Source organism: Rhinolophus hipposideros (assembly GCF_964194185.1).
Source record: "Rhinolophus hipposideros genome assembly, chromosome: 7".
Taxonomy (NCBI): Eukaryota; Metazoa; Chordata; class Mammalia; order Chiroptera; family Rhinolophidae; genus Rhinolophus; species Rhinolophus hipposideros.
Genome location: NC_138053.1, coordinates 62,938,474 through 62,955,059, shown reverse-complemented (window position 1 = coordinate 62,955,059; position 16,586 = coordinate 62,938,474). Strand labels below are relative to the sequence as shown.

The following is a 16,586-nucleotide window of genomic DNA, read 5'->3' as shown; positions in this document are numbered from 1 at the left end:
ACAAATGGTTAATCATTGAGTTTGAAATTTCTTTCCACTATGGCAATCAAACACATTACCAGGGCTTCTAGGCTGAAAGTGTATGGATCTCCCCAGGCGTTCAGCATAAAAGGCACAGCAATGGAAGTTATGTGTCTCAATCAAACAACGAATATTTACTAAATGTATATTATACAGATGGCACTTAGTCCCTCACAGTGAATGCGAAGATTGATGCATGTGGGGATTATCATGTTTTAGGAAGTTATCGTCCAGCTACACGGTCAAAACACAAGTATGAAACAAAAACATCATAAGATAGAAAGTGCCAAATAAATGGCAACACATTGTGTTCTAAGAGTTCAAGGGCAGATCTCATCAAATGAAGTCAGGCAATTTGGCCCTGTACACGTTTGCTCATGAAAACCAAAAGTCAAGCCACTAATCCCACTATTTTCACTTTCTTTCCTCTCATTAAACCTTACATTTTAGTTGTGATGTATTGACCCAAAGACAACAATACCAACAATGCCATTTCAAAGAAAAAGACAGATAACATTTATTTCTGGTCCCAGAGATGTTTCAATTCTAAAAGCAGATAACTTGCTAAGTCAAAGAGACTATTCCATAACAAAGGGATTGGCATTGAAGGCTGGCAGATGAATAGAAGGGGATTGTTTTGAGGTAAGATGGGCTTTGGTCCTATCTGGGCACCCAGTCATTAACAGACAGCCTGTGAGTCAGGCCAACTCTGGTTACCAAGCAGTTTGCTGCTCTGTTGCTTAGTGACTTTAGCCTGCCGACCATCATTTCCAGCTGGCTCTTCTGGAATCAGACCTTAATAGATTTCTGACTTGATCTTTCTCTTTAGAGCTCAAGCCTTTCATGCCTTTTTTTCTGAATTGTTGAAAATAAAACCTGATTAGTTTTAATTTTATGTCAGTCTTACTTAAAAAGGACTCTGAATCAGACATCTACTTCTCCTAGCCATACACATATTTTTATCAGACAAAGAGGATATCTACATTCATACAAGCCACATGTGTCAACAAATAAATGGAGATTCCACACCCAGAAAGAGTTCTGCCCCTACACTTTTGATAACTAACCACCATTTTGTAAAATCATTGAACATTCATTTTTGTAGCTTCGATAAACATGCAGGGTTGGGTAACAAATGTGAATGTGACTCTTAGCCCAAAAGGAGGTAATGCTGAAAGAACACAGGTTGAAGAGTTGCTCACACCTGGGTTCAAGTTTTAACTCATCTAATTTCATGGCTGCAGAGCTGAATGATCTTGGCCTAATTAATATAAGACCCGGTATTATTATATTATATTATATTATATTATATTATATTATATTATATTTATTATATATATTATATTATATTATATTATATTATATTATATTATATTATATTATATTATATTATATTATATTATATTATATTATACCTGGTCTTATAGTGAAATAAGACCGGGTCTTGTATCAATTTTTGCTCCAAAAGACGCACTAAAGCTGATTGTCCAGCTAGGTCTTAGTTTTGGGGAAACAGAATTTAACAATGTTTCTGCATATGTAAAATACAGCTAATAATACTTAAATTCAACCTTGTTTGTTTTGAATTGTTGGTATACATAAAGAACTTGATATAGCAGGAGCTAAATCATTAATAGCTATGTTATAATAAACGTAAGGTCATAATGCTAGCTATGTTGTTATGAACCTAAAGTTTTGATTCCAAAATGAAGTAATTTCTTCTTATATCAATTCAAGATCTCATTTTGAGAATAAGTGCTTCATCTGATATAGCCAGAGAGCATGTGTATATTTAAAATTGAACATTAAATGATTTGTAATATTGTTTATACAGAAGAGACTGATATTTTAAATGATATATAATTGAAGATACAGTAAAACAAAATTTTAAATTAGAATTTTTATTATCTACAGATTTCCACATTTCCTACCTAAAATCTTGGCTTGCAGATGGCATCCTAGAGTGAATACCACCAACACTCATTCTGAATGCCCTGCAGCCTATGTATGACTCACAGAATTATTCAAGAATTCTGTCCCCATGTGATATCCACCTCACTCACAACAGCAAGTTGGAACTTGTTTTTAATGACTTATCTTAAATGTACTGTAGTTTTTTATCACTTTGTAAATTTAATTAGTCTGATTTTTACTTATAAATATCAAATGCCTTTATAACCATGTGACTTATGAATAGAGTCCACAATTCAAAAAGGTTGAGTAACTAAGGTCAAATATCAAGTGGCCCGCAGAGTTGGAAATATATGGCTTCAAACTATATTAAATTCATCACAGTTTTAAAACATGATTTTTTTCAAAAGGAAAACCATTAAAAAACAATGACATAATTTTGCTACACTGGTGAAGCAAAGCTCCTTCCTGAAATTGCTACTTGAAGAACAATTTTCGTAGCTTCCTGCCTAGAAAAATAGTACTGAAGCTCTTTTAGTTACCTAACTTCACAGGAGCTTGTTATTTATGAAAAAAATTATACAAAGAATAACTTTTAAAATTAAAGCCATGATTTAAAAATTATTTTAATTAACTCTGCCATTCAATTTTTAATTTTCTTCTCATTCAACATTTCTAGCAAATTTACCAGAAAGACTTTTTTTTTGCTTAGAAGTATTTTCACCACTTGTAGCAAAGACTTCAGTTGGTTATCTTTTCTCTTTTTTTAAGGTAAATGTCAAAGATCACAGGAAGTATATATAATAAACTACCAGGTCATTTTTCCTCTGTAACTATTTGTTACATTTTAATCTTTGTAATTTCTTAAATATTACAAGTCAATTGACAAATTCTTTGAGAGGAATGACTTCCTGGGGTCTTCTGAGTTTTGTAAAGGCTAATAAAAACTTTCAAAACCTACAGACACCCTTAATTGCTGTGCCACCAAGATTCCTGCTGAAGACACACAGCCAATTACATCAGAGACACAGCCAATGACTTGGGCCAACTGGCTCCACCCAACATGATGGCTTAACTTCCTGTGGCTCACCAAATGTTTTTCCCCTGGATACTTCCTCCCTATCTCTTGGTATCACACTATACCCACAGCCCACCTCTGGTTTCCATCTCCCAGAAGAGCACCAGCCATGCACTTCACTAGATATCCTTACCTAAGGGACAGAGAAAAGATAATCTTAAAATAGGACAAATGTAAAAACAAGGGAGAAAGAGTTCTCAAATAGAATAACTAAACAATGTCTTTGAAAACGTAGTCAGCTCTGTGAATGCGTGTTTGACCTACAAATTCTCTCAATGGCAGAATTTTTCCTTTATAGGTGATAAAGGTTAACTTGAAGAAATGCTTAGTGTATTTCTCATTTAAACACCTATAAAAGCAAGTATAGTGGCTGAAGAAATCATGACACAAGAAAGCAAATGTTTACTTCTAAACATCAGCAATTTTATAGCTAATGCCAGTGACTGGTAAAGAGAAATTTATAACAACCAAAAGTATGGCCAGCAATATTATCTAGCTCCCTAAATCTTTTAAGGTTTCCTAAAAGTGTTCTTGAAAGAGGCCTTTCAAATATCCTTCTAAAGAAATTATTTTCTTGTTTAAGGATGCTACGAAGTGCTTCTTCAACTTTGGATATACTGTAATTAAAGAGACACATGCATACACAGGAATTATAAAGATTAAGATATTTGGGTATCATTTGAATACCCTTTACCCAAAGAAACGCTATTGCTGAATTTCACCTAGAACATTTTTTCTTCATTCATTGCATGGATCATAGTGGAATACAGGAGAAAACTGAAAAATATAGGAAGATTTTCCTGACTGTTAGACTTGCCTGAAATAAACTTACACTGGAAATTAAGTTTTCTTCACCAGAAATTCCACTGACCTAGGAGTTTCTGCTGACATTAAAAGGAATCCCCTACTTTATTTATGCAACCATCAATATTTTTATGCATCAGTATTATTCCTGATGAATAGTATAGTCGTTTCTAATTTATAGCTTTTATAAATAATGGAGAATTGATTTAAAATCATGATATATTCACACAGTAAAATACTGAAGGTAATTAAAATTATTTTTAAGAATTTTTAACTTGGAAAAATATTCAAAGTGTAATATTAAGTAAAAAAAAAAAGTAAAAGCAAGATACAAAAAGTATTGTTCAAATTGTGTTTGTTTGTGTGTAATCCTAAAAACAAACAAAAAATTGAAAACAAGTATGTTAAAAATCACTGTTAAAAATCAAAATGTTAAAAATCAAAGAAATCATTGATTTCTTTATTGTGAAATTATAAGTGATTTTTATTCATTTTTTTATTTCCATAAATAAAACAGGCTTTTACCATAAAAAAAGGAATCCCCTACTCACATGAAAGCAGACTCCTGTCTATTATCACTAGTCTACAAGGTACCAGATAGTAAGTAAAAATGGTAAAACAAAGTGGCGAAAAGCATGAACATCAAAGGGTTCCAATCTAACACACAGCATCAGACAAAATATGTGTTCAGTAAACATCAGCTAGTGATATAATTATTACTAATAATCACTGAATGAAGAGCAGAAGGAAGATGCTTTGAAAGACTTTGAAGAAGCAGATTATTTCTAGTTGGGGGAACAGGAGGAAGCTCTCAGGAACACAGGGATTTGAATGATGTATGGAACGGGAGGGGGCAGAGAAGTGGCACCAAGTCCTATGGTGCTGCCTCAGCAATATCTCTCCTTTTTGCCTTCTACTTTCCCATAGTCATGAAACTGACATATACCCATCGTTGCTTTGAACTCTTGGTCTCTTCACAATTATTCTCTTTAGTTCAATCCATCCACAAACAACTTGACAGAGGAATCATCTAACAATTTAAACATGATCCTAAATATTCAGACAGACCAAGGCTGGAACAATGGACATATAGTGCATAATAAGGAAAATATTATCTTATAATTCACTAAGTTTCTATCCCTGTGCAACACACTGTACTTTACACACAACTGTGCTTAATAAAACCATAATACCAAATAGATAGTATTACTATTCCCAGGAAATTCAGTGACAGGTAAATTGAAGCACATGTTAAGTAACTTGTCCAAAACCATACAGCGAATAAATAGGAAATCAGAATTTAAGTAGTCTGGCATCTGCTTAAGTACAAATCACACAGCACATGGAGTATCGTGTCAATTCAGCACCCTACTCTTTGAACAGGTTGTGAAAATCCAAATGAAGTCTGGATAAAAGAAAAAGGAGGTTCAGTCTGGTAAATATAGCATATAAAGGGGAAATAACTTAGGGTGTTAAGAAAAGGGAGGAATTTTTAAAAAGCAGGCTAACAGGGAAAATACTGATTACTAGGTGTACCAAGAATAACGGAATTAAGGGCTGCATTATGGAAGAGGGATTCAAGCTTTGGGGTTTTCAAAGCAGACCCCGGAACCACAGAAGGGAAGGAGACTTCAACTGCATTTAAGCAAGAACTTCCCAATCAGTAGACTTGTCAAAAAATAGGGTTGCTCTGCATGATCTTCATCCAGGAGGTGTGCAGAGATGCTAAATGACTGGTTCTTATAGATGTTGTTCCATGAATTTAACTGTGGTACGGAGGGTGAACCAGGCAGACGTCAACACGCTGTGGCTGAGATGGGCTCGCTGTTCATCAGATCTGTTTTGCCTTATTCCTGGGAACAAAGTTGAGATAGGTTTCCTAGCCTCCTTTGCAGTTAAATGTGACCATAGAACTGAGTTCTTCCCAGGAAATACTAGCATAAGTGATGTGTGTACTTCTAGGCCTGCCTCATAAAAACTCACACATGCCATCTTCCATGCTCTTTTCCCCTGATTTAGCTGAGCCTAGCAACCTTGGAAATCATGGGTTACAAATAGTGGGACCACAAACTGGTAGGATCCGGTGTACCTGAAGCACCCCAGGACAAGTTACTTGTCCAAGAGAAGCAGGAGCAATAAATACCTATTTACAGTGTCAATCCACGGGGACTTAGAGAATATGTTGTACAGCGACATGATTACCTTAACGAAAACATGTCTTCCAAGGTGATTTAGTTTTTCAACCAGAGTGTAAATTATTTGAAACCAAAAAATAGCTCTTGTTCAACTTTGTGATCAGTAGCTACAAATAAAACACTTTGGACTCAGTTAAATATATGCGTATCAAATGGAAGGGAAATCAAGTGCAGGAAGCAACATTTTGAGTCAGAAACACACTAGGCAAGTGTTTAAATAGCTGGTCACCTAATTTGAAGAAGCAGAGGATTTGACTATGGTGGTAGTAGCACAAATTTAGATAGTAAAAACTATATATATATATAATCACACACATACCAAGGGTGCCAAAAAATGCATACACATGACTTGTACTCATCTTTTGTTACTGGTATATATTATTACAATTTTAATACAGAGTTTTCCTTTCTTAAAATGTGTATACATTTTTTAGCACCCTCTGTATGTGTACCTGTGTGTGAACATATGTATATGTGTGAATATATACACATACACACACACACCAGAACAATTTATTTTTTTTAATTATGCATAGTGCTTAGTCCAAGTTATGAAAGCATAGATGGCGTGATATTTGTCAGAAGATCAAAAGATACCTGTGGATATTATGAAAGTCTTGAGGCTCATTGAACCAATGTGGAAAAAGTGAGGTACTCTTTCTAACTCCCTTCCTGGATTCTTTTAGTCCACGAGGACTGGTGTTTCCTCCTGAGTTCCTGAGACTTGATATCATGATTTTTATTTTTCATTCCCATTGCTCTTTTGATGCCTCTGTGATCTGGCTGAGACCTGACATACCAAATGAAATATCGGCAGAAACTGTACTCTTGGAGTCTCTCCAAAGAGCACCAGAAAAGGAAGTGCCAGAAATTTCAGAAGAAAGCCTGTTTTCATGAGATTTCCTGCCTTCCTTACATCTCAACATGTCCAAATAGTTCAGATAACCTTCCGATGAACCCTAGGTTGCTTCACTGAGATTGAAATCAAGACACTGAGTTGAGGCTTACCCATTCAACAATGGGTGCAATTTAGGAATCCTATTAAAAAAAAAAAAAGCATGTCAATGGAAAGGGACACAGGATACCAAAATTCTGGGCCTGATTCTATGAACTTGAGCCAGCTTTCCTGCTCTGGCACCTGATGCCTGGTTTCATCCCTCTCTCTCAGAGCATCTCAGTGTGTATTCCTTTCATTCACTGCTTATCTCCAATTAAAAATTTTCAATAATATCTTCCTCAGAGAGAAGTGATCATTGTCCCCATAATTTCTTTAAGACTGAAAAATTCAATGTTTGTTTTACCCCTTTGTAAGCAGCACCTCTAACTAAAGTTAGCAATACCATCTAGTCAAAATCTTGGGGAAAGCAAGAACACATTCCCAATCAGAGATCTAGCTATTTAAAAATAAAATTCTGAGGATAGATGTTTCTTTGGGCAGGACATGCCTTTTATGTCCTTTGTCATCTGTTTTCATCTATGACATTAATGCATTCCTGTGTATGGCTATGTTGCTAGTTCACATTTTGATTCTCCCTGCTTGCTCTTCTTTTCTAGAAGTCTTGTTTATGATTTTCTGTTTTGTTTTGTTTTCCGTTCCTGGCACTCTTTGATTTTCTATAGAAAAACTGTACAAAAAAAATCAGTCAGTTTCTCAACTAACACACTCATTATTTCTTTTTGCTATATCATAATTAATATTCATTTTATCACAGTGTGGAGGTAGAGTATAGAAGCTACTACTACCTAAAATTCACCAAGTGTACATCACAGACTGTCCCCCACCCCATCATAGCCTGGAATTGCCTCTTCTGGGGCAGAAAGACCATAATAAGCTCACACAATGGTTTATTTTAATATTTGTTTTTACAAGAGCATAAAAATATCAAGAATCGCCTAGAAAAATTCACGGAAGCACATGCACAAAACAAATTCACCCATTATAAAGAAGATAGAAATATCCATCAAGAAAATTGAAATACTGACACAATATTCAAAGAATCCAAATTCAAAGAACACAACCATATTACCAAGTGGAGCCTACAACTTTCTGCACAGAATTCCTAACCCCTTTCTTCTTTCCTTTGGAAAGGCATATTTGAGATTATAAATTAAAATCAATAATGAGAAGTATTATAGGGACAGAGCATTCGTTACACACACACACACATACATCTCTGTTCAACAGGGGATCATGCAGAAAAAAGAGAAAATGATGGTTTGCCTCCTCTCCTTTCTGGTCCTTTTTTCCCTGGGATGTTGCCAAACCTGGCAGGGATATTAGCTTAAGAAATCACCACATCAGTACGAGAGTAAAACTGCATTCTTGTTTGACATCTGGAATCCAATTTTCTTGTAGGAACTTGCAACAGGAATTGAACTTCAAGAACCACCCACCTCAACCGTTCCTATTACCAATCTCAAGGTTTACTGCTCTGCCTAGGACATCTGTAGGATTTATTGTTAAGGTGGATCACTTCTGATAAATCACAGGTGAGGAAAGATAGTGGTATTCCCTCTCCAGCCCCAAAGTGAAAGGCGGGAGGAGCAAATATCACCAGGGGGGATGGCCACCATTTCCAATGACCTGTGCAAACCTTACCACGTATGTGCCACCGTGAAGCGCCGCTGTTTGGGGATGTTGCTACTGAGAAGCATCCTACGCAGCAGCCGGGGGGAATTTCTTGGAGAAATCACTGGAGAAAGCTTGGGAGAAACCGATTTCCTTGCTGTCTTGGACTTCTCGTGCTGCAACAGGTTTTCCCGCAAGGATTTCACAAGATCCTCGTTCAGCCAGGGGTTTGGACAATGCGGATTATCCACTTCAGGTACAGCTAAGGTGTCCGGGCTTGTGGTCTGCTGAGCCATTTTCCCGGTCAACTTTGTCCAGTTGGCAACAATCCCGGGCAACGTGGTTCCCTGGCCTCCTTCCAGGGATTGCTTCGCTCAGAGTCCGGGGAAATGTCCGGGGAAGCAGGTCAGATCCAGCTGCGGTCAGTTCATTCGGTCGCCTGCCTCAGTCTCTCGGTGGAGATGGGGCTGGGTGCGGAGGAGGCGAGCGCACTCCTCAGCGGAAGCCCATTAAACGTCACCCCTCCTCTGCAGATCCCCGCGGAGCTCGCGCGGCCAGGGAACATGGAGGGAAGCCGTGCACTAGCCCGGCTTTGTCAGCGCTACAAAGCAGCCTGGTAAACTATTGGAAGTAATGCGCCGCAGCTGCTGTAGTGACTTCTGCTTATGTACATAAAAAGTCCTGGTGGGAGGGCTTAACCATCAGATGCCTGCTGGTCGGTTGTTTGGCTACTCTCTCTTTGCTTATGCCTGAATCCAAAGGAAAGAAAAACTTTGAACTTGACCTTCCTCTCCCTTCAGTGCACGTTCATAAAAGAAAATTGCTACTCCTTTGGTTTTTATAAGGGGAGAATAAACAAGCACTAGACAAGGAGAAATAGTTCCCTTTTTGCTAAACTCAAGCTGATGCACCTTTAAGACAAATCCCAAGAGAATAAAATGGACTCCCTTACCCATCTTTCTACCTAGTTAGAAACCACACAAAAGGTTTTTAAATATTAAACACGGAAGACATCACAGGTTGCTGTTGTATTGTACAAACTTGCTAATTATGGCCCTTTCAAAGCATATAACAATACTATTCACACCCACAAATGTTATTTGTTATCTCTTTGCATTTAAATTAATGACCCTCCAGAGGGACAGACTGTTTTCATAAGAGTAGTTAAAAATGATTTTTAAATTCCAATTATCACTTATGGTATATCCAATTTTCTTATTCAACTATAAAAGAATAAAGTAAATTTAGCTTTTTATAGTTATTTTCTTAGTTGCCTTTTAATCTAGATTTTCATTTGTGATCAACATAGCTTCAAGAAACTTATTCAGAGGGGGTTTAAAATAAAAGAGAAGAAATTATTTCTTGCCTATTTAGTTTACTACTAGAAAAAAAGAAAAGAAAAAGTCACAACTATTCAAGTAAGGGATGAAGCCTGTCAAATCTCATTATATTACAAATTATATTATACCCGAAAAGTGCAAACATTAGTAGAACTGGATTGGAAGGGAACCCACACCTTCGAATAGAGACGCACAGGCAGCCTAGTGATGCTACAGACAGACAGGTTGGCATTGAATCAAACCTCATTTCCCAGGACCTAAAAATATTTTTCATTTAAAAAAAAAACACAATAACTTAAAAAGGAGTTACAAAATGCATCCAGGTAAAATGAAGAATTACTAGTCTGATTCAAATATTTTGCGGGGGTGGGATTCTATGATTTAGGTCAGTCCTAAAAGATTCTCCTAGCTCCCTCCCTGGTTGTGCCACCATAAGTTTCAATTTCTTGCCTTTAAAATGTTAACAGAAGAGGGTAGTCCGAGGTGCTGTTCACAGAAACACAGAGTCACCACTTAATGTATCTAATAACAATTTAATGAGACATATGTGCCATGACTTAATCAGAAAATCTGCTAAGCAAATAGTCTAATTTTTAAAAATCAGGGTTTGATTATTCTCATTCTAAAGAATTTTACTTAAATTTCTACTTAAAGCCAGATATTTAAACCTCTAGCAGTACAAAAGATTTCATCACTGTGCAACATTAAGTGAAAGGCCCTTTAGGGGGAATGAATATGGTTTTTTTTAAGGAATAAATATATTCATTAAAACGAGTAGCCAATTTCTTTAAAGTGGGCTGAGAGACTGACAACTGCATTAGAAGATGTGCACAACAGGAATGTAATGCTTGCCCTCAAAGAGCTCGTAACTTAATAACTTAAAGGAAAGGGCTCAGGAAAAGACACCAGAACACCTAAAAAGTGATATTATCAGGAGCAGAAAAATACAATGAAAATGGTGAGTGTAAGCTTGACGAGGGGAAGGATCAAAAATTAATGGAAAGGAATGTAAGAAACAAATGCACTCCAGAATGAGGAACTAGAAATGTACAAATAAAGAAGTGAACAAGTTAAAAAAAAAAAAAAAAGCCCAGCAATCACCAATCAGTAGATGAAAAAACTTGTTCAAGTTTGTGTAACATAAATTCAGATAACAGTATAGAGTGAGGAAAACAAACAGACAAAAAAAAACAGTAGGCAGTCAACTGACATGGCATAAAAAAATTAGAAAAATTTCCCACTTTCTAAAGAGTAGTTCCAGCATTTATTTTGTGCTAGGCACTATATTGAGTGCTCTAGGATATTTCAAGAATAGCCTGATGCTCTCCCTGACCTATGGGAGTTTGTAATCTAGTAAGGTAGATAAAGTACAAAACAATTGCCATGACAAAGTATAGCCCAAGTACCGAGATGAGCCCAGAAGCTGCAGAGTTTTAAATGTCTGGCTTTAAGTAGAGAAAAATGATTCCCAGTGACAAAATAAAAGAATTGATATGACTAAGAATGACATGGGCCATCTACTGGGAAATTCATTGTATTCAGTGGACTCCAGGTTCTAGTTCTTGCTTGCATATGTATGCCATATGTCACTTGGGGGATTCCTCTTCACTAAAGAGGAATAAAGCTAGACTTCATACAAATAGCATGTCATGTGGATGCTCAGAGAGATTAGGCACTTTATTGATGATTACAACGAAGCTAAAACAGAAAATAGAACAATATTCTATTAAAAATTCATGGAGGGTTGTTGTTAAACATAGACTAAAACTGAACAAAGGCATTCTGCAAATCTTACATGTTAAAGGATTCCATTGTAGAAGCAGAATTGGCTGCCACTTTACAGGTTCCCATATCCTATCATTATTTGTTCAATTGCCTAACATTTACAATTTCCATCCTGAATCCCCCAAGTGACATATGGCATACATGCTGCTTTTTGAAAAAACATTAATTTTGTTTCGAGAATTCTTTGCCACCCCATTGAAATAAGTTGAAAAATCCTGCCGTGTTTCAAAATCATGCTTGAAAATCACTGCTTTAGGAAGCACAAATTGTAAAGTTCTGCACATAACCAAAGGTGGGTGAGGTTTGAATAAACTGGCAATTTTCTTTATAATAATGCAGAGGGTCAGAGGAATTCTTCCAATAAAAGCACTACACATCTTGCCTTTCTTTTGTTCTCTCTTTTTTTTTAAACAAAATCTCTTTAAAATTAGTTGCCAGAAATTTTTCTGAAAAACACAGTACTGTGACAGCCAAATAAGGTCTTAGGTTTTAACAAGTGGAAATGTGAAAGTGGGTGAAATGTTTTGATAAAGTCACCCACACCTAGAACCGCAGATAACATCTGATAACTTCATAAAAGTTTTCCTGTTTGCCTCTTGGTAGATTTTCAAAATTTGCCGTTTTAGATTATTCAGAATTATTGAAAACACGTATTTAATTATTCATAAGCAGTAAAACAAGTAAGATTTGCACAGGTTCTTGGACAAGGATTGAAAAGTGTTCTGTTATCTAGGTAAGGATAAACAAGGCTGGATTTCCCACAATTGAAAGAGAGCATGGTGCAGCTAATTGAAAATAATGGATAAATTAAGTGATTGATACTTGACTATGGAATGCATTGTATGCTTCTCCCAACTATATTTTACTTAGGTAAATAGTATGTTTAAATGAGACTGTTTTTTAAATTTCCCATAGGATATGGTCCATAGAAATTATCTGACAGTGGGAGAGGTTATGTTGCCTAGTAGTAAAGAGGATGTGTTTGGAACCCAAAAGGCTTGTTTTGAACCCCAGCTATGATACTGAGTAGCTGTGTTAGTTTGTCTGTGGCTCAGTTCCTTGTCTCTTTAAACAGAACGATAATAATAATAGCTATTGCATAAGAATGCTGCAAAGATAATGTGCGTTAATACCCACTATGTAAAGTGTTTAGAAGAGTGCTTGTTTCAGAGCGAAAACCCAATAAATTAAACCTGACACTAGCTGATACAAGGTACTTACAAAAATTTACATTGAGTAGATATCAACTATGTACCAGGCATTTTGGATTTTTATTTCTTTTCGTCTTGCAATAATTCTTAGCGGGTTATGTCATTAGCACTATTTTACTGATGAGGGCATAAGAAGGTTAAATAACTTGCCCAAAGACATATAGTTCAACAGTGTAGGACTGAGATTTGATTGTCTCTGAAATGACAAGCAAGGCCTTTTATACTCTATAGGAAACAACCCCAAAAGGAAAGCTGATCCAATATTTAAAATCGATGATGGATGTTTCTGTGGAAAATAGTAGAGATCTGACTGCCCTGAGCTCTTGGTCTAGTTAACATTAAATTCTGTCCTTGGCTCCACTTGGGACATACACCATGCCAACCTGTGAAGCCCTGCCAAGTCATAAAATTCTTACAAAGGCTTGGTTTTCAAGTAAGGACAGCTCGAGGTGGAGTTCCTGAGGGTTTTCCTTTCCTTCATCTATATGCCTATAGTCCTTTGATATGAAGAAGTTTTAATTAAACTTCATGGTAGTTTGCACTTCGCAAAATAATATATCCCAACATTATTTTATTTAAAATTTTCATTGTGATTTTCTTTCATTTAGAATTTATATCATTATAAATTCTGATGATAAATTATATTATCCTTATATCTAAAACACATTTGGACATTGTAGAATAGGGCTTTTCAAATTATGATTATCATTGATCTTCCATTAGGTTCTGGGCTGGTCAGCAGAGATTAAAAACTACTTGAAAAAACATATATATATATATATATATATATATATATATATATATATATATATCCCTTTCAACAAAGAAAATATGAATAAATGATAAATATCAAACAATAGAAATAATCGGTGCCTCAAGGGATTAGAGGAGTAACCAATGTATGTCAAAATCAATGTAAAATAATCCAAAGAAGAAGCAGGACTTGAATTGGGCCTTGAAAGAAGGTACATGTGGAGGGAAAAAAATGAGAAAGTTTGGGGCAAGTAGGTAATCTTGGGGAGCTAAGAGATGTTGGATTTTTAGACTCATTCTTATGGAAAAAATCAGTAAAATTTACTTGGGATATAGGTAAATAATACAGAGAGACATTTAAATAAGATTAATTTGGTGGCAGTATGTACTACAATTTGGAGGAGATGATTCTGAAGGCTGTTTATTTCAACAGTTCCATTTTAATATAAATTTGTGTAGAAATGGAAATAAAAGAGATAATGGAATAATTAGACGGATTTGTTCATTGGCTGTATGTGAGTATTCACATCAATAGGGAAGTAAAAAATAGATGAGACATTTCTTAACATAATCAATTATACATTCCATCTAATTCAGTATGGTTTGTCTAATTAATTATCTAACGGTTGCTAATGTACAAAAAAGTAGGACTTGGCCAAAACAAATATATCTGTCTTGATTTATATTAGAGCTACATACAATGTGTTCTTCTAAGCTCAATTTTTTTTTAACCAAAAGCTCAAATATTGTTTTCTAGATTAAATACAGTTACAAGGAGCTTTTCTGAAAAAAATAAAACTAAATGTTAGGGATATCTCTATTGAAAAAGTAAGTCAATGTTTCATTTTTTAAAAAGGTTAACAGTTTATAAGGCACATCTTATACCAGCAACATTAAGACTTTTAGTTCTGAGGGAAAAAAAAAACAACACACAATTTACGTAGGAATCTTTCCTTTCCTTCTGATACATCCATTTACAAAATCTCCCAATACTAGAACAGAATTCCTCTTGATTACGTGGCTAAAATGATACACTAGAATTCTCTCTCTGAATGTTAACCAATTTTCAATAAAAGCACTGGGTTTTGATGGCCACTAAAGTGCTAACATTAAAATACCCTATATTTCTAAGTCTTTTTTCCAGTGGGAAGAATAGCCGAGCACTTTGCCTTCAACTTCACAACAAAACACCCCCTATATGCCACTATGTCTGTAGTGGATCACCCCGGACATCCTAACTGACTAAAAGAGTCACTGGTTATAAGCGCAATACACAAATCCCCTAAGCATATAGGCTTTGCACGGTCCTGTAAGCGGTCGTCACAACCACTCTAATGAGACAGGTACTATTACCTTAATTTAAGGTTGAGAAAATTGAGGCACAAAAGTTCAATAACTTCCTTAAGGTCATACATACCTAGTAGGAGATATAGTTGGGATTTTAAACCAGATAGTCCAAGTCCAGAGCCTATGCATGTAACCACTGCATTATATTGTCTTTTGCATTAAAAAATAAAAGTCAAATAAATTAATAAAGGTACTCTTGGCAAAATGAATGCACATAATTTGATATGTGCAAATCTAATCTCACTACAAAATATCTGTTACAACAGTTTTTTTTGCTGTTATTTATTATTATTATTATTTAATTTATTGGGGTGACAATTGTTAGTAAAATTACATAGATTTCAGGTGTACAATTCTGTATTACATCATCTATAAATCCCATAGTGTGTTCACCACCCAGAGTCAGTTCTCCTTCCATCACCATATATTTGATCCCCCTTACCCTCATCTCCCTCCCCCCACCCCCCTTACCCTCTGGTAACCACTAAACTATTGTCTGTGTCTATGAGTTTTTTTGTTTCTCATTTGTTTGTCTTTGAAGTGAAAATATTTCCGAACCCCAATCGATGTCCATTAGCAATGATATTTTGAGGCTCTGATAGATAACTCGTCTTCATAACCGAAAGAGTTCTACACTTTCCAAAACTGTTTATTGTGTTACACACAATGGACACTGAATACACAAAAGAACTTGGGTAAACCTTTCGAGTCTGTCGCTGTTTTTGTCCACATAGGAACACGTTAATGAACAAAATCTAACATGTATCCCAAGTTCAAAAGAATGTAACACAATAGTGATCTACTCAAAACTCTACTCCAAGGCACCCATTTCCTCATCTCTCTTTTTCAGTCTCTGCATTCATCCCCCACCAGCCCCAGGAAAGGATTTTTACGGTATTTCTCAAATTAGCCTGACATAACTGGGAAACCTCTGTGTGATTCTGACACATCTGTTTCAGTCTTTCTGCTTTGCGGGTATGGTTGTATGACACAAAATAGTATATTTCACTGAAAGTGTACATAATTCAGACATTTATAATTGTAGCTGGCACTTTGTTTGCTAAAATTTAAGATATGTAGACAATGATTCCTCACAAGCAAATCATACTTTTAGTGATAACACTTTTCATACTTAACTATAAGGAACCTTTCCAGACCTAGGTGTTTATGGGGGATGCTTTACAGAAGTCATTACAGAAACTGGAATTGTATTCCCAAGTCTATAATTAACTAGCTAAGTCACCTTCAACAAGTTCATTTAACTGCTCTGGAACTCAGTTTTCTAGTTAAAAGTCTCATAACTTTACTAGGATTTTATGAAAGAAACACATATGGTGTCTTTGATTACAAGTTTAAGTGGCTATTTGAGAAAAATTGTTGTCAAGTACATCCTGAGGCAATAAAGTCTCTTCCATTTCTGTGTAGTGATAGTATGTTCCGCAGATAATGCTTTAAAAAGAAAATGGAAAAGATATTAGGTTGGTGCAAAAGTAATTGTGGTTTAAAAAGTTAAAACTAATTGCAGAAACTGCAATTACTTTTGCACCAACCTAACACATTCAATGTTCAAGA

At 35.6% G+C, this 16,586-nt stretch overlaps 1 protein-coding gene across 5 annotated transcripts in view; it reads right to left on the bottom strand.

Annotated features, from left to right (window-relative positions):
- Positions 1 to 16,586, bottom strand: part of PDE4D (phosphodiesterase 4D) — a 1,186,109-nt gene that overhangs the window by 650,823 nt on the left and 518,700 nt on the right. The window contains exon 1 of one of the 5 annotated variants that reach the window (XM_081054417.1): positions 8,609 to 9,030. The exons of the other annotated variants lie outside the window; for them this stretch is intronic. Within the exon in view, the coding sequence (XP_080910543.1) occupies positions 8,609 to 8,874 (266 nt within the window). The 5' untranslated portion in view covers positions 8,875 to 9,030. Of the gene's footprint in view, positions 1 to 8,608; positions 9,031 to 16,586 lie in introns of those variants that run through there. 5 annotated transcript variants of the gene reach the window in all.